This window comes from Monodon monoceros, unplaced genomic scaffold (assembly GCF_005190385.1).
Source record: "Monodon monoceros isolate NGI ecotype Baffin Bay Population unplaced genomic scaffold, NGI_Narwhal_1 Super_Scaffold_1, whole genome shotgun sequence".
Lineage (NCBI taxonomy): Eukaryota > Metazoa > Chordata > Mammalia > Artiodactyla > Monodontidae > Monodon > Monodon monoceros.
In genome coordinates, this window is record NW_021703765.1 from 15,460,163 (window position 1) to 15,476,919 (window position 16,757).

At 42.6% G+C, this 16,757-nt stretch overlaps 1 protein-coding gene across 5 annotated transcripts in view; it reads right to left on the reverse strand.

The window, feature by feature from the left end:
• Window positions 1-16,757, reverse strand: part of ZNF532 (zinc finger protein 532) — a 107,671-nt gene that overhangs the window by 31,284 nt on the left and 59,630 nt on the right. For all 5 annotated transcript variants that reach the window (XM_029225493.1, XM_029225509.1, XM_029225473.1 and 2 more), the window contains 3 exons: window positions 13,207-13,388; window positions 8,400-8,576; window positions 1,120-1,282 (listed from right to left, as the gene is read on the reverse strand). In XM_029225493.1, coding sequence (XP_029081326.1) covers window positions 1,120-1,282; window positions 8,400-8,576; window positions 13,207-13,388 — 522 coding nt within the window. The remainder of the gene's footprint in view (window positions 1-1,119; window positions 1,283-8,399; window positions 8,577-13,206; window positions 13,389-16,757) is intronic.

A 16,757-nucleotide genomic window follows, 5' to 3' on the forward strand; every position in this document is an offset into this window, starting at 1 on the left:
CCCATGCATTTTATTCGTCCTAGTAATGCCACGCCGTCACTACCTTCACCCATGCATTTTATTCGTCCTAGTAATGCCACGCCGTCACTACCTTCACCTGGGTTCTAGTGAGTGGCCTCTCTGAGAGGTTTTGGGCAGTTATGCTCATATACATTCAACACGGGAACTTTCAAGAATTAAGAGTCCTTCCATTTAACTAACATGAGGTTAGAATAATTTAGGGACTTGGTTTGCTCTTTAAACTGACCTTTTCTGTATAATACATTTAAAAACAGAAAAACTAAGAGAAAGAGAGATTGAGTTTATGTAATACTGGGTCTGTTGTTTCTCTTTTTAAAAAGGAAGTCACTTTAATCTCTGAGAGCCAATGGATATTATCTCCTAATGACACAGGAATCAAACTGCTTAACCTGTCACAGTGGACAGTTAAGAGGCTAGGACTGAGCTCTGTCCTTAGTGAGCTTAAAAGGCTATGAAGAGATTTAGGTGCCCCTTTTGGGGACTGGAGAGTGGGTCGTCCAAACTGGACATTTATTCATTTCATTAACTGAACACCCAGCAGGTGCCAGATACTGTGCTGTATCCTGGACATTTCACTGTCAGTTTACATGCAACCTTGATTAAAAAAAAGACTACAAGATCCAGGGCATCAATTATAATGCAAACTTAACTGCTTAAGTAATTTCAAGGGAAAACCTTCATTTTTCTAAACACACCAGTATTTATACAAATTAACATAATTCATCAGAGTCCCTGTCTATTTCTAAATCCTACATAACACCAAGTTCTCAAAAAAGTAAACTTCACAGCCTTCATTTTCACATATGGGGGGGAGAAAAAAACCTAAAGCTTGATTATTCTTTTAAAGTCAGGGCATGCATTTGTTACTTTGCTTTGATTTTTCATGGTATGCAGACCAGGGCTCGGGAATAAAAAGCATCCCTCAGTTAAGTGAACTCGTGATGACAGCATGTTGTAAATTGCTCATTACCAACGACCAGTGTCCATCCCTTCCTTCGACAGAGCACATGCTTTACCGTAATCTGCAGCTCAGCCTTGATTTATGACCAATGAATGGATCTGCGGTTCATTTAAAGGACGTAAGAGATGCGCACACACCTTGATATGGTCCATCATGAGTTGCTTCTGTGCGTACAAGAGAGAACAGTCTGGACACTTGAAAACAGACACCTTCTGGTTTTCGATGTGTTGGTCAAAGTGGCGATACAGCAGGGTTTGCAGGGTAAATACAGTGTCACACATGGAACACTTATATATTATTCTAAAACAGAAGAGGTGCAGGGAAATGTCAGTCAGCCCTCATCCCTCAGGCCAAAGGAACCACTACTTCACATCCAAGAATTCAGGAGGCAGAAGCAGCAAGAACAAACACACACAATAAAAAGAATAGAGCAGTTTAGCTTTGAAACAAACTTTCGAAGGCAGCTGGCATCACTGGAGTGCAGCTCAACTTAACATTTTGGGTATAGAGGCACTGGACCACATTTGCTTAGAAATCATCGTACTACCCACAGATCTACAACTGACACATTTTTACAAGGTCGTTACTCGTAAGCTACTTTAACACAGAGCAAAAGCATCCTTGATTTTTTTTTTTTTAATATTTTTAAAGATCAGACAAGGAACACAGCCTGATGGTGGTACCCTAACTTGAGAGAATTTGACGGATGAACTAAGCAGGCCCACACATCTTGGATGCCTGAACACACTGTTACTTGTTCCAGGTTTTCTTTCAGAGTTAGTAGTAATTTTACACTTGAACATCACTATTTCTGTACCTGTTCTTAACAATGAAAGCCCTGCACCAGGAAGCAATTATGCATGAAAATAAAGACGCATACAAGAAAATCCACAAATCCAATGCTACTTCAACACCTGAGTGTCTACTGTGCTCTAAATGGTTTAAAATACTCACTATCCACTACAAACCATTTCCCTACCTAATATGTTACTACCAAGCAGCCTCCTGAAGTTTAACCCAGCAGCTCTGAACCTTCTGGACATAATTCCTTTATCCACACTTTCCTCTGGCCGTCAGGAGAGAGTCCTCCCCGCTGCCAACCTTTACCCCCAGGGATTTGCTGGTGAGCGCGTCTGCCCACAGGAGGTCACCCTTTCCCAACAGGGTCGTCCTGGGCCTTAAGGGAGGCCCTAGGGACACCTGTGTTTCCTCTGAAAAGCCAGGATCACCAGAACAAAGAATCCCAAAGAGCAGCTTAGGAAAATGGCAGAGAAACACTGACCAAAGGTGTGAGCCACATGGGAAAGAAAAAGCTGAGGCTGTTTGCTATTTCTACAGAAAAGTTGAAAAAAAGGAATGGCTTTCTTCTTGAAACCACTTATCTCCTCGTAGGGTCTTCTTACAAGAGCACTTCTCACGTACCTTTGGACCTCACTCTCTATTTCTATACCTAAAAATTATAGATTTAACTTGTTTTCTCTTTTTCCACGTGAAATTTATAAATTTAATTGGCGTGAGTGACATGTTTTTAGAAGGTCCCGACATGTCAGTTACCCTGGCACGGAGCACAAGCACCCTTGGTGGGAAAAAGGGTTTTTTTTTTTAAGATCAGACAAGGTTTACAGGATTTCATCATTCAGCCCAAAGGTGGTACATTAATGATGTGTCACCCTTAAGTCTACCAGATGCGACGAAGACGTGCATCTCCTCACTGTCTGAAATAGCTTAGAGCTGGAAATAACCCAAACGTCTAGTAATATAAGTAGTTAAATAAGAACAATAACGTATGAATTTTTTTAAATTATGATGCGGACATATACCAATGACATGGAATGATCTTCATGCAAATTAAAAAACAGGTAACAAGACAGTATGCGGGATACGACCACATTTGTTTAAAGGGTATAGAAAAGAAACAGATGGTATATAACTATCACCATCTCTGCTGGATGGGAATTTTTTATTGTTTTGCTTGCTTATATTTCCTAATTTTTCTGTAATTAGCAGAATAGCCTCAAGAAAAGTACTAAGACTTACTAGCTAGGCTAAGTATTTTCTCAGGACTCTATTCTTACACTTTCAGAAATAACTCTTTCATGAAAAAGGGCACGGCTTGTTTTATTCATGCTACATTCCTTTCAGGTTTTATTTGTTTTGCTTTGTTGCCTTCTACTGAACTGCAAAGAAAGTCTAAGGCAGGACATAATCTATTTACTTCAGCATTTTTCTGAGGAACAGGTTTTTGGTGTAATACTGGAATACACCCTACAAACCACTAACAAATAACCAGGGGGAGGGACTTCCCTGGTGGTCCAGTGGTTAAGAATCCTCCTTCCAATGCAGGGGACGCAGGTTCGATCCCTGGTCCGGGAACTAAGATCCCACATGCCGCGGAGCAGCTAAGCCCTCGCGCTGCAACAAAGAGCCCGCGTGCCGCAACAAAAGATCCCACATACCACAAGGAAGATCCCACATGCCACAACTAAGACCCGATGCAGCCAAATAAAAAAAATTTTTTTTTTAATTAGCTATCCTTAAAAAAAAAAAAAAACAAGGGGAAATGGTGAGCTCACAGTGCAGAAATCTGGCCGCTGCCAACTGGACTGGATGATGGAGAGTAACATCCCTAGAAGGACAGGTAGGCAGTGAGCATCCTCGATGGGATTTGATGAGGAGATTCCTGCCTGAGTATGTATCCTGAGTCCAACTATGAGAAAGCGGGGCCGGGCCGGGAAGGAGGGTCATCCTCAGAACACAAGACCGGTATCCTCCGCTGGATGAGGGGGGGAAAGACTGAGCAACTGCTCCAGATGGAAGCACGCTGATGGGACAGGACAATTAAACGCAAAATGTGCTCCTGGACTAGATTTTGTACCAGAAAGAAAGGGAAAAAAAAGACAATATCTCAACAACTGGAGAAATTTTCATGGGATCTATGAACTGGTTGGTAACGTAATCCACGCTGGTTCCTGGGTGGGAGGCTAGATGGTAGTAATGATATACATGAGTGTCCTTTTGGGGAGGAGAGGCAGAACACACTCAAATATTTATGTCATGATGCCCCATTATTCCTAAATAGGAGACAGGGAGAGATACAGAAAGAAGAAAATGAAAGGATGAAACAAATGTCAGAAATGCTAACAACTGGGGGATATGGGTGAAGGGGACGCACGAGTTCTCCACAGTGCTCTTTCAACTTTTCTGTAAGATAGAAACGATTAAAAAATTAAAAACTGGGGGCTTCCCTGGTGGCGCAGTGGTTGAGAGTCCGCCTGCCGATGCAGGGGACGTGGGTTTGTGCCCCGGTCCGGGAAGATCCCACATGCCGCGGAGCGGCTAGGCCCGTGAGCCACTGAGCCTGCGCGTCCGGAGCCTGTGCTCCGCAACGGGAGAGGCCACAACAGTTAGAGGCCCACGTACCGGGGGGGAAAAAAAATTAAAATCTGGTGCTAATGTCAAAAAAGAAAAGTCCAAATAAGGGTACCACGAACTTCACAGACATAGTGATAGGCCGTGACCACAGAGCAGACTCTCCAACTATTGCTACAGTGCAGGAAAGAACCACAGGGAGGCTGGCAGGCAGAGAGGAGGGAGGGCTTTTGTTCAAGACAAGGAGACCAGGACTTCCCTGGTGGCGCAGTGGTTAAGAATCTGCCTGTCGAGGCAGGGGAGAAGGGTTCGAGCCCTGGTCCGGGAAGATCCCACATGCTGCGGGGCTACTAAGCCTGTGCGCCACAACTACTGAGCCTGCGCTCTAGAGCCCGCGAGCCACAACTGCTGAGCCTGCGCACCTAGAGCCCATGCTCCGCAACAAGAGAAGCCACTGCAAGGAGAAGCCCGCTCACTGCAACGAAGAGTAGCCCCAGCTCGACGCAACCAGAGAAAGCCCACATGCAGCAATGAAGACCCAACGTAGCCCAAAATAAATAAATAAATTAATTAATTAGAAAAAAGACAGGGAGACCAGTGCGCACAAAGGTGGAGTCTACACGGGCACAGCATGCTGGGGACAGTGTGGCTGGATACAGGGGAGGTGCTTTGAAAGATGAACCTAAAAGTTTGACTTGACCCAACTGCAAGACTGAGTGAATGGCAGGATAACTGGACTAGAACAAAGGAGGGAGGAGGTGGCTGAAAAAAATCTGCAGGGGTGGGGAAGCAGGGGATGGAAGGTAGGGGAAGGAAAATTGGAGGTGGAAAGGAAAAAGTAAATCCAAAAACCCACCCTCAGTCAGGACAGAGTGCTACCCTTGAAACAAATGTAAAAACACATGAGTAAAGGGTTCTAAGCTCAGAATTGCTGCCAACTGCCTCCATCACCACTGAGTGAGTACAGCCAGGTACAAGGCACCGTCCGCGTAGGACACGTCCCCACACCTCCATTAGGTGAATCTGCACCACTGCCCCCTCACAGCTGGGACACGGGCTCAGAGATTAGAGAATCTGCTTGATGCTGTGTAAATCCCAGGGCCGTGCTTTAAATTCAGCTTCGTCTGAATCAAAGTCCTCCACCACGCCGCTACTGTAGTTTTGTACCGTTTTATTTCTTAGGAACTTGCTCCAAAACTCCAACTCTTGGGACTTCCCTAGTGGCGCAGTGGTTAAGACTCTGCACTCCCAATGCAGGGGGCCTGGGTTGGATCCCTGGTCAGGGAACTAGATCCCATGTGCCGCAACTAAGAGTTCACATGCCACAACTGAGGAGCATGCACGCCACAACTAAGGAAACGGCCAGCCGCAACTAAGGAGCCTGCCTGGCGCAACCACATAAATAAACCTTTTTTTAAAAAAAGGAAAGAAAGAAAAGAAAAGAAACTGAGACATAAAAAATTAAACAACTTGCCAGTAAATGGCAGAGCAAATAATCTGGATTCAGGGCCCATATTCAATCACATAGCAATCAGCTGAGCACTCATGATAGGAGACCCAGGAGTGTCACGGATGAGGGCACTCAGACTCTTTAAAAAAACAAAATGAAACAAAAAAAAGAACAACTCCGTCTCATACAATTCTTCACTTTGAAGTCCTCATTGCTCTATTTATATACATCTAGAAGAGGCAAATGGAAGCAAGGGAAAAGCACCCAAAGAAACGGCTGGTTAATCAGACGTCGAGGAAGATATAAAAACAGTCGCAAGACTGTATCACCATAAAATCTAGTAGTGGACATTCAAAATGATCTTAAATTACCCAGAAAAGATTAAAGGGTGTTCAAAGTTCCCTTTGACACAGCAGGGAAACATGCCTGACCACACACTGGAAAACAAAGCACAGGAATGGTACCTGCACATAATAATCACTACATAAACATCTGTGAAATAAAAATCTTATGTTGTGCTTTTCAAGTTGAGGTGCTGGGACTCTTCATGGGTGTATTTTCAGACTTCCATATATTCTCTAAAGGAAACGGGAGGCGGGGTTTTTATATTGATCTTTAAAAATTAACATAAATCATCTGCATAATTGAGTCATTTGCATAAAACCAGCTAACCAAAGACTACTGGGAGATTTCATGCCTGACGTTCTACTGGTGTGGGAGCTACTTACTTACGTGGGGCTATAACTTTAACAGAACAGAGATCTAATGTCGAACGAAAGCTTCTGGGTCAAACGTAGGCCAAGCAGCTCCCAGCATGGCACAGGGAGCCAGGCTTTATAGAGTGTGCATAGGGAAAGGCGGCACCTGTAGTACAGGGTGACGATCACAGGGCCCGCGGAGCAGCATTTGCTGCTGTAGTGAGGTCTTGACTCATTACCCTGAATTCATGCTGTTAGCTGTGCTCACTGGTCTGGGAGTTTTGTTGTGTTTTACTTGTAAATTTGTTTTAGTTTTACAGTTTAAGACTCAATCGTTAATGCCTATCTTTGGGCTTGCACCTGTTAAAAAACCACTGTAGTAGAGAGAAGTTTTTACGAAAATACTGGAATGATTTTTTTCCTATACATTACTCAAATTTGAGGAATATTGTTTTAGTTTACTTTAATCGTCTGCTATGCTGTATTCCCAGGTAACAACTACTGTTCCAGATTTCATGCACATTCCAGTGAATAAAGTTTTATTTACTTGAATAAAAAAAACCAAGTCAAAAACTATATTCACCGGGGGGTTGTGGGGGGAGAGAGTAGGGGGTAGGGCAGACTATGCTATTGTCCGAAAGGCTGATGACCAGGAACACTGAAGGCTGTTTAACTGACGTTTCACCAATGTCTGTCTTTGGAGTCAAGACACCAAGTCGTATGTGGATCCCCTAATTTGTAATGTGCTTCATTTTGAAGATCTACAAAGATCAGAGTGAAGGTCCTATTAGAATAAAATTCCATTTTCTCATAGTTTTTTAGTAAACAGAGTCACTTCTATCGTGTTTAGCCAATGACATTTCCCCCAAACTAAATGTTACATGAAAGCCAGACATACGTAATATGGCATATCCACATATCTTCCCCCAATGCTTCCTTGATTATAGAGTTTTAGACAAAACACACCAATAGGTTTGAGGCAGCAAATCTAGCCTCACATAATTATCAAATTCCACACTGCCGCAAACAACACAGGAAGAAAGTGAACATCAGGCCGGGCATCTGATCCAGGGCTGTGTGCACATCCAGGGACCGAGGAAGCAGGGAAGGTGCCGAGGCTACGGGCTCTCCGTGTGCCAGAGAGAGGGGCCACGTGCCGTGCATTTTAAAGACCTCACCCTGCTTTATCCTCACACAAAAATCCTCACACAAACCCGGGGACAGAAGCATGACCCTCACTTTACAGGGGTCAGTGCCGGCCCAAGGTCACTCAGCTGGTGGGTGGCAGCAGGATTCTGACCCCAGCGCCCTCACTGCCTCGTCTTTGCGAAGCTGGCCACCGCTGCAGGCGGGCAGCCCGTAACTGCCTGCTGAAACACAAACTCAACGAGGCAAACACTGACAAAATTAAGAGCGAAATCAAGCAAAAAATGAAATTTACTTTTTACTAATCAAGGATTTACATCGGCTATGAAGTTAAATGCAGGAACCAGTGTCTTAAGTAGACTTCATCTTATAAATGTTACTGTGAAAAGTGTTTAAGAAACTATGAAAACTGAAAGAGGACAGTTTTTTACAGTCTTCCAAGAACCTATTAAAATCATCTTAAGAAAAAGAACAAAATCATCTTAAGAAAAAGAACAAAAGTGATAAACATTCACTTGTTCAGCAGGAACTGATGACAAGAGCATAAATAGTAAGTGAGTGACATTTTAGGGCAAAGAGTTCCCCCTGGACAGTACTGAAAGGTTTAGGGAGTTATGAGCTATACTTCGCAGAGCATCAAAATCTGCACAGTGGCCTAATTTTTCATATCTTAAATTACATCCCACAGAACTACCACCTCTTCTAAATTACTAATAAAGGAGTGGGGTAAAAGGCGAAAGGCAGCATGACTTACTTTGGCTCTCCTATCTTGATGCCGGGATGCTGCGTGTAGGCATGAGAATGTGTACTTGGGGCAGACTTAAACGCCATTGGACAAATAGGACACTTGTAGAAGACTTCACAGTGAGAACCTTGAATGTGAGACTTCAGTGCGGCCACATCAGAGTACACAACATTGCAATGCACACATCTGTTAGAAAATAAACACACAGTCGTTAGCACGAGACCACTAAACATGTATAACTTAACTGGGTAAAACTGGGTAAAATGAACAAATAACGCTTTAAGGTTCTTAATAGCTTTTTTGAGCGTGTGGGTTTTTTCTGTTTGTAACAGATCAAATTATTTTTCTATATTTGAGAAGGAAGATCATGAAGAAGAAAAATAAAACTCCAATGGACTATTCTTTGAGCATCTTTCAAGTTTCTAAGAATGAACATCCAGACGCCAGGCTGTGGTGAGACCAATGGACCATGGGGCCATGTCAAGGCCAGCAGCACAGCAAGACCCTACGACTGCTGGCTTTGAGAGGACCCCCGCACGCTGGATTCTGAGGTTCCCACCCATCCCCGATGGAAGAAAGCTTTGCTATCTAATCCTATATGCCATCGACAGAGAGACCCAGAGGAATGAATGAGTACTGGCTCCAAAGCCACAGCCACTGTGTCCTGACCACACGGAGGCACTGAACGTTCCTGGAGGCTACAGAGAAGGTCAACCACCTAGTGTTTGTCTCCTGGAAATTCAATTTAAGTACACTTACATTTGTTTAACAAATGATGTGAAAGATAAACCGTCTGAAAAACCAACCTCCCTATGTAAATTGCCTCTCTATCTAACCTCTTCTTGAATTTCTAATAATTTGATGATTAGCTCACTCCTCACTCAAATCTAGTCCTACAGAAACAAACTTTAGGGCTTCCCTGGTGGCGCAGTGGTTGAGAGTCCGCCTCAGGGGACACGGGTTCGTGCCCCGGTCTGGGAAGATCCCACATGCCGCGGAGCGGCTGGGCCTGTGAGCCATGGCCACTGAGCCTGCGCGGCCGCAACAGTGAGAGGCCCGCGTACAGCAAAAAAAAAAAAAAAGAAACAAACTTTAGAACTTGGAGACACTTCCCCCCAGCCTCACCTTTCTCACACAAGGACGCCCAGCACTCCTTAACAGTCCACCCATCTATCACCTAGTCGTCCTTCTTTGTTCACACCTGAAAATTATTTGAGAGTGGTCTCTCTGTCGACCCTCGAGGGTCTGCAGGGGCAGACCTTTCACACACCCGGCAGATGTGTCCTGGGTGTGAATGTGAGGGCTGACCTGGGGGAGGAAGACTGCAGTTGGGGCTGCCTTCCAGGGGCAGCGCTCGATGGCGTTGACACCTAAGACACTTCTGTTCTTAGAACCTCCCTCCAAATTCAAGGAGCAGCTTCCAGAGTCGTACAGGAGTGACACGCTCTAAATTGCACGTGCTCTATAAAGCCTGCCATGTTAAGCTTTGCGGGCATTTCATAAACATCATAATTAATGCCTTAGCGTTTTAAATGACGTACGGCATCATGTTCGGCAGCATACACGTTAAAAGCACTGAATATAGGAGAATAAATACAGAATGCTCTCCTCTGTCCTATCTACTTGACCTACTGTTTTAGGCAATAAAGCCACCCAAGCACACTGCAACAATTCTGAGTTAACTAGAACCTGGGTTTCCTTGAACAGGTTACTGATCCTCTCTGGGCTGGCTTCTCATTTGTTAAATGAGAAGAGCTGGAATAGATAATTTTTTAGTCCTTCCCAACCCTAGAAGCCAGTAATTCCTATGAAAGAGGAAGATAACACAAAACAAAAACAGATGGGTTACTAACTATTAAACAAAAGAATCTGCTACATCGTGAATCATAAAGTATTTTCCCCATCAAGAGTACAAAGGTGTATTCAAAGGGCAAAACACCAAGGAAGGGCTGTTTCTCTGAAGTCGCCTGGAGAGGAAGATTTAATCTCTAAGAAAACAAGCAGGAGGTTAGAGAACCTACAGCTGATAAAGGAGGTGGCTAAGGCTTGGTCCGAAGAGCCTCATGGAGGCCGAGGGAAAGCCCCCCTCCCCTTAACGTGAGGAAAGAAAGGAGAAAAATTTAAAAGAACTTGAAAGAAAGTTGTAAAATATCTGCCTACAAGTGGAAGAAAAGAGGCCAATATGGAACACAAATAAGACAGAAAAATAGAAGGAGAATTTGAAGGGTTCATACAGCATCCTAATGTTACTAAAAACCCAGTCTATTAATAAATATTTAATATAGCTGAAGCCCTGTGTGTTCTGGGTACCAATTAAGTTTCTCTTCATTAAAAAAAAAAATTTTTACAGTATACAATCCTATAATTCCCCTTCCTAGATGCAGATCTAGTGGATCAAGAAGCAGAAAAATTCAGAGAGATAAATGACTTTTACCAAATCAACCAGAAGCTAGAAATGACCCCCTCAATATCTGGGAGATGCAGTATATGATCAGGAAGAGAGTAAACAAGGCACCAAACCAAGAAGAGGCTGGGATCCTGACAAAGTCAGGCTGGGAGCCATGCTAGAGATGCTCCTCCGGCTAAAAATGAAATAAAAAAGTTTTTTAATTGGAAAAACTATAAAGCCAAAGAAGGAGGGGAAAATGTACAAGGTCAAGGGGCTGCTAAACCCCAGACAAGTAGCAGACTGGACCATTATTTGAAACAACAGGAAAAAAAACTCAGGTTGAATTCTGTTCTATTACCTAAAGAGGTAAACATGAACTAAACTTCAGAATGTACAAACATAGTGTTTTTTATAGCTCTTGTAACCTCTCAAATGCAAGAAAAAAAGTCTATACTAAACACAGAATTTTTAGTAAAAATTCAAAGTGCCAAATTTAAGCAACTCTGTGAATGAGGGGGGAAAAAAAAGAAAAGAAAAGCAAGGGATGGTCTTTTCCAAGTTGAGTTAATTACTTTTAGCTTGCCGGCAGAGCTTTTGTTTTAATTTCGAAAAGATACCAGGAATAGAGCTTCCCTGGTGGCGCAGTAGTTGAGAGTCCGCCTGCTGATGCAGGGGACACGGGTTCGTGCCCCGGTCCGGGAAGATCCCACATGCCGCGGAGCGGCTGGGCCCGTGAGCCATGGCCGCTGAGCCTGTGCGTCCGGTGCCTGTGCTCCGCAACGGGAGAGGCCACGACAGTGAGAGGCCCGCGTACCGCCAAAAAAAAAAAAAAAAAAAAAAAAAAAGATACCAGGAATAGCTAGCATTATAGGAGTCTTACTTCCTTTATTCATTCCAACTTAAGTTCACTTTCATTATATTAGAAAAATCAACTATAAATATCTGAGGAAATTGGCATCCGTTAAAAGAACTGCACTTGTAGTTTTATATTAAATAAAGAATCCAGTAATAAGAGTTTCAAAACATGGGATAAGAACCAAAGTATCACTGTGTATGAATTCTGTGGAATCAAGGGCACCTTCAAGGTGGAACATTCCTCTTAAGCACTTAGCATGCTTTTGGATTATCCTGTTTTACTCTGTAACATGCCCACAGAGATGGAGGCAAACATCACACCAATTTTACAGGCAGGGCACCAAGGCACAAAGAACACATGAATTACCACACAATGAGGAGCCTAACTGGTACAAAAACCCTGGTTTCTAAATTTCCAAACCAAAGGTTTTCTACTAGGGTGGCTGCCAATCCATTAAATATCTGTGCATCACAGGACCGGAGGCGTGAGATAAAAATGTGAGATAAGTCTTCGTGTTACAAAAATGGACTGAACCACCTAGAAACTGGTGATGCCACAACGTAAATTTAACTGAAATAAAACTTTTAAATCATACCGACTGGCCTTCATTTTTGTAAAACATCATATCTGTATCACAACTAAAAGAAAAAAAAATAATTGCATATTAAGTCTAACATTAACAATACCAGGTGAACAAATGTTCAAGTTTAAGATAAATACACAATACAGTAATACCTCTATTAACAAAGACACTGTATATCAATGACGTGTTTTCTTGGCGGACCTTCACTGGATCAAAATGTACAGGAATAAAATGTTTCTAAAAGGTACAGGAATGCATTTCAGAACGTCACAGAGTGGAGGATCAAGTTCAAATGCATCACCGCTCCATACTAAACTAACATTTAGATTTGTCAGATGCTGTAAAAGACTAAACTAACATTAGCCTTGTCAGATGTTGTAAAAGACACATCTGAGAATATTAGGGGGCAGTGAAAGGGGTCATGGTTAAGATGTGCAGATGAGGGAGAAGCCTGGACTCGGTTAATGGAGAAGAAGGAATAAAGGAAGGTGATCTGGGGTGGAAGGCTATTCCACAACGAGCGGTGGTAGGAAAGGACACACACCCAATCCTTTAACAAGACAAGATAAAAGTAAGGGACCATCCATACCCGTTCTGTTTTGATGAGAGCAAGTATTCAGAGGTACAGAAATGCACTGCATTCTTGCAGGGCTTAAAAATGCAGAGAGCGTGACAACAGAAGTATGCTAGAAAGGGTACAGAAAGTATAAAGGCTCTAACAGACAATCAAAGCCAAACCTTACCACCTGCACACTTTTGCTTAGAAGGATGGGTCCCATTGACCCTCGGCTTCGTGTGGACCAGAGTCAATACCACATTACAGGATTCACACAGATCAACTCGACTACAAATGAGCCAGGTTCCCAGAGGATCTGTTAATCGAGGTATCACTGTATGACCCTGAAAACGATGTGCACAGACCACTCAGAACCCCGTGCCCTCAGACGTGAATAAGCTTTATTTGCACGGAAATGAACGATATACTGACCGAAAACCAACTCTCCGCGTGTAGTGCAGACAGTTCTTGGTGACGTGGGTCTGGAAGTGCACCGACCTGCAGATGGCCCCGCACTCGGGGCAGGTGTAGGGAGATTTGTGCTGGTGGATTCTCTGATGAGATGCGTAACTGCACTGGTTAGGAAGCAGCATCTGGCAGACAGTGCAAGTCTTCTAAATAAACCAAAGGGGGAAACAGGGTTGGTCCTACGAAGTATTTTCTAATATGCAAAGAAGCTTGGTTAAACCTCAAAATAAGTATACAGCGGTCATTTCAAATACTACGATAACTGATTTCCAAAGAAAAAGCAAACTTAAAAGTTAATGGTCAATGTAAAATGTCCCTGTAAAATACAGACAATATGTACTATGTAGTCATGCTCATCCCAAAGTACGATGTAAAGAGACTGTTAGCATTAGGTAGACTTCCAATTTTGTTACGTTTACACTTTTTTTTTTTTTTAGTGTGAAGAAGAGGTATCCTTATAAAGTATGTTAGTAAATCTACTTTAATGTATAATTAACTTTAAAATACAAGTTTATGGGCATCTATCTTGACAGTAGAGTTCCCACAACTCAAAAAAGTTTCTTCAAAATAATAAAAATTAATTAGTGGTTAATCCAGCTTTCTTTTTTTAATTTTTTTCACTTCAGTTATTTGAGATCTGAAACACAGGAATGCAAAAAGAATGGCCGCAGCAATCAGTTGTTCTTTTTTGCACATGAACTGGTTTCTTAAGTGGATGAACTGACCATTATGATTTATGATTAAAACCAACGAACCAAGTTTAGATACATAAATTCAGATATTAAATTGAAACTTCACAGAGCTTAAAATCTAATCACATATAAACTAAAACAGACTGAAATCCTCTTTGGAAAGGGCTCTGCACCATTCACTAACCAGGAAAAACTGGAACACACTCCATAGTTTTCACCCCCTTAGACATAAGCACTAAACAAACATGGCATGTTTTTAAAACACAAGAAACTCAAAGTAAATATAAATAGAGAACTCAATTACTTCCGTTCCAAAAATAAACCTAACATAGCAGAAGATAAAATGTGTCTGAATACTATCTGGACATTCGTGCCACAGGTATCTACTACTACCTTCTAAAATGTGTAATTTTTATTAAAGTCAGTTAAAGAAAGCCTCAAAATATAGACTCCAGCTAAAACTGAAACAATCTTTTGTACTGACAACAGAATTAAGACATTTTCAAAAGACTTTTTATTCTTTCAGCTATTGCATCAAACAAATTAAGGTTTAAACTTCTGAGGAACCTAAACTAAGAAAAATCAGAAACTCACTTGAAAACTCTTGGTTCTCTCCTGAAAGGCCTAAAATACAAATTTTATCCCGTAAAATGTTTATTGCAGTCACAAAATAAGAACATTACAGGCAGCTATGATGAGGTTAAGCATCATTTAAAAATAGCATTCCTTTTCTAATAACACATATTCCAAAGCCACAGCAACGAAAACCAATCAACAGATGCATTAATTATAAGATCCTGATGACACCTACATTATCACAGGTAGTCTGTTTCTTTGAACGAAGGTCTTCTATTCGCTTTTACCACACCGTCATTCATCCCAGGCAGTGAATGATAATGTCTGAATTTCCACAGACATCTCAGAATGTCTTGCACTTACTTAGGAATAAAACCAGTGTTTTCTACACTCAAGTCAAAACATTTTATGTTTACCATATGTATTGAGCCCATTCCACTCTAAGCCAAGTGGTGAACTAGGTCCTTTAAACAGATAAACTTCGATACATCACCTCATCTGATTCTCATAATAACCTATGAAGTGGATAATATTACCTCCAGTTTACAGATGAGGAAATGAGGTTTAGAGAAGTTAAGAAACTTGCCAAGACCTCACAGCTATGAGGTGGAAGAACCGGGATTTGAACTGGGCTCTGAATAATTAATTCCAAGGCCAAGGGAGGAGTAGGGTGGGGGTCCACAAGGAATAAACAAGCAAAAACGCGCCCCCCCACCCTGCCCCCCGCCGCCGGGCAAATGCACGTGAAGGACAGAGGACCGCTGTCAGGGTTACAGGCCATCCCCCATCCCAACTCCGCAGCTTCTCCTTCTCGGAGAGTGATGTGGTTCTCCCACTTTTATTACAGGGAGAGACAGCAACAAAAATAAAAACAGGAGATCTAAAAAGGAGACAAAGTATGTGCTCCCTATAAGCTGAAGAGAAGTTTCACATGATCTCTCATCAAGACATGTTAACAAACACCCTTCACGATACACATAAAATTCACAATGAATTACTTAAACACGCTCCCCTACTGGATGCCTGTATGTTTGTAACACACGTAACTATAAAAATAGTTATGGACCGGTTGGTGGGTGAAAGGGCTCTGTTACTTGCAGGTCAACTAAAATAAGTATCAAAATTATTCAAGAAGAGGTTTTGTTAATTAAAGTGCTCTTTACGATAGAAATGTCTGACTCCAAAGACTATGAAAAATGCTTTAGAGTAACAAGGTCACCCAATTACCAACCTTTCAATAGCGACCTCTCTCGCACCAGTCCTTGGAGAGGGGACGCATTCCCTTCACACTGCGCTGTGCAGCGGGGCGCTCCCTGTGGCCCCAAGGCTCTGTGGGAGCAGGCGGCAGCCTCTGCCCTCCCTGTCCCCTCCACCACTGATGAGCTATAGGAATCTGCACTCAGCCATTTCCATGGGCTGAGGCGCCTCACCCACTGTAGGTACAGAAAGAAGTACAGGCGAGGGTGAGAGCCAGAGTGGGCTACAGCCCCAAATCACAGTGCTTCCATATTGCTGAAATGGGAGAATTCAGTCCCTGGGAAATCACATCAGACTAAGTTCTACTCTTCAGTTTGCACACACGGATGCATGGGTATTTGTGCGCAGACTCTGTGCTGACTCCCACGTTTCCGTTTACCTGTTCCCACTCCATTCCATCTTGAGAACAAGCAAGTTGTCTGGACTGCAGACGTTCTCTTCCTGGATACTTGTGTACTAGCAATAGTTTTAGGGTTTACCTAATTGCTCTCCCTCCAGTTTTATCCACCGCCCCTCTTTTAGATAATGTGTCCTCTCTGCTTCCTGAGACAATGGTGACGGATCTTCACAGCACAGAGAAGCAGATGCCATTAGCTTCTCTGGGATATTGGGAATTCACAGTAATGACACACGTTCTCTGGATCTGGGGAGATGCATTTGAGGATGGGGGCAGGCTAGGATTTCTCTGTGGTCTACAAGAATCTGACTGTCCTTTTTTCATTACTTTAAATCAAAGAAACAAAAATGTATCTTAAAACTCTAACTCTCTACTATACAAGCTGAGGCTACTTTCGACAGGATAAAGCAGTTTAACGTGACAGTACCTGCCTTCTGAACAGAAAACAGTGTAATAAAATGCACTTAAATCGTCTCATGTGTCTTTTGACAGTTTACTTATGTCATCTGAATATGGAAAACGTTTGCAGTACTCAGGTAATAAGCGGTTAATTTCTAGTCTGGGGCAGACTCATTTGCTCAGAGAACTGCTAC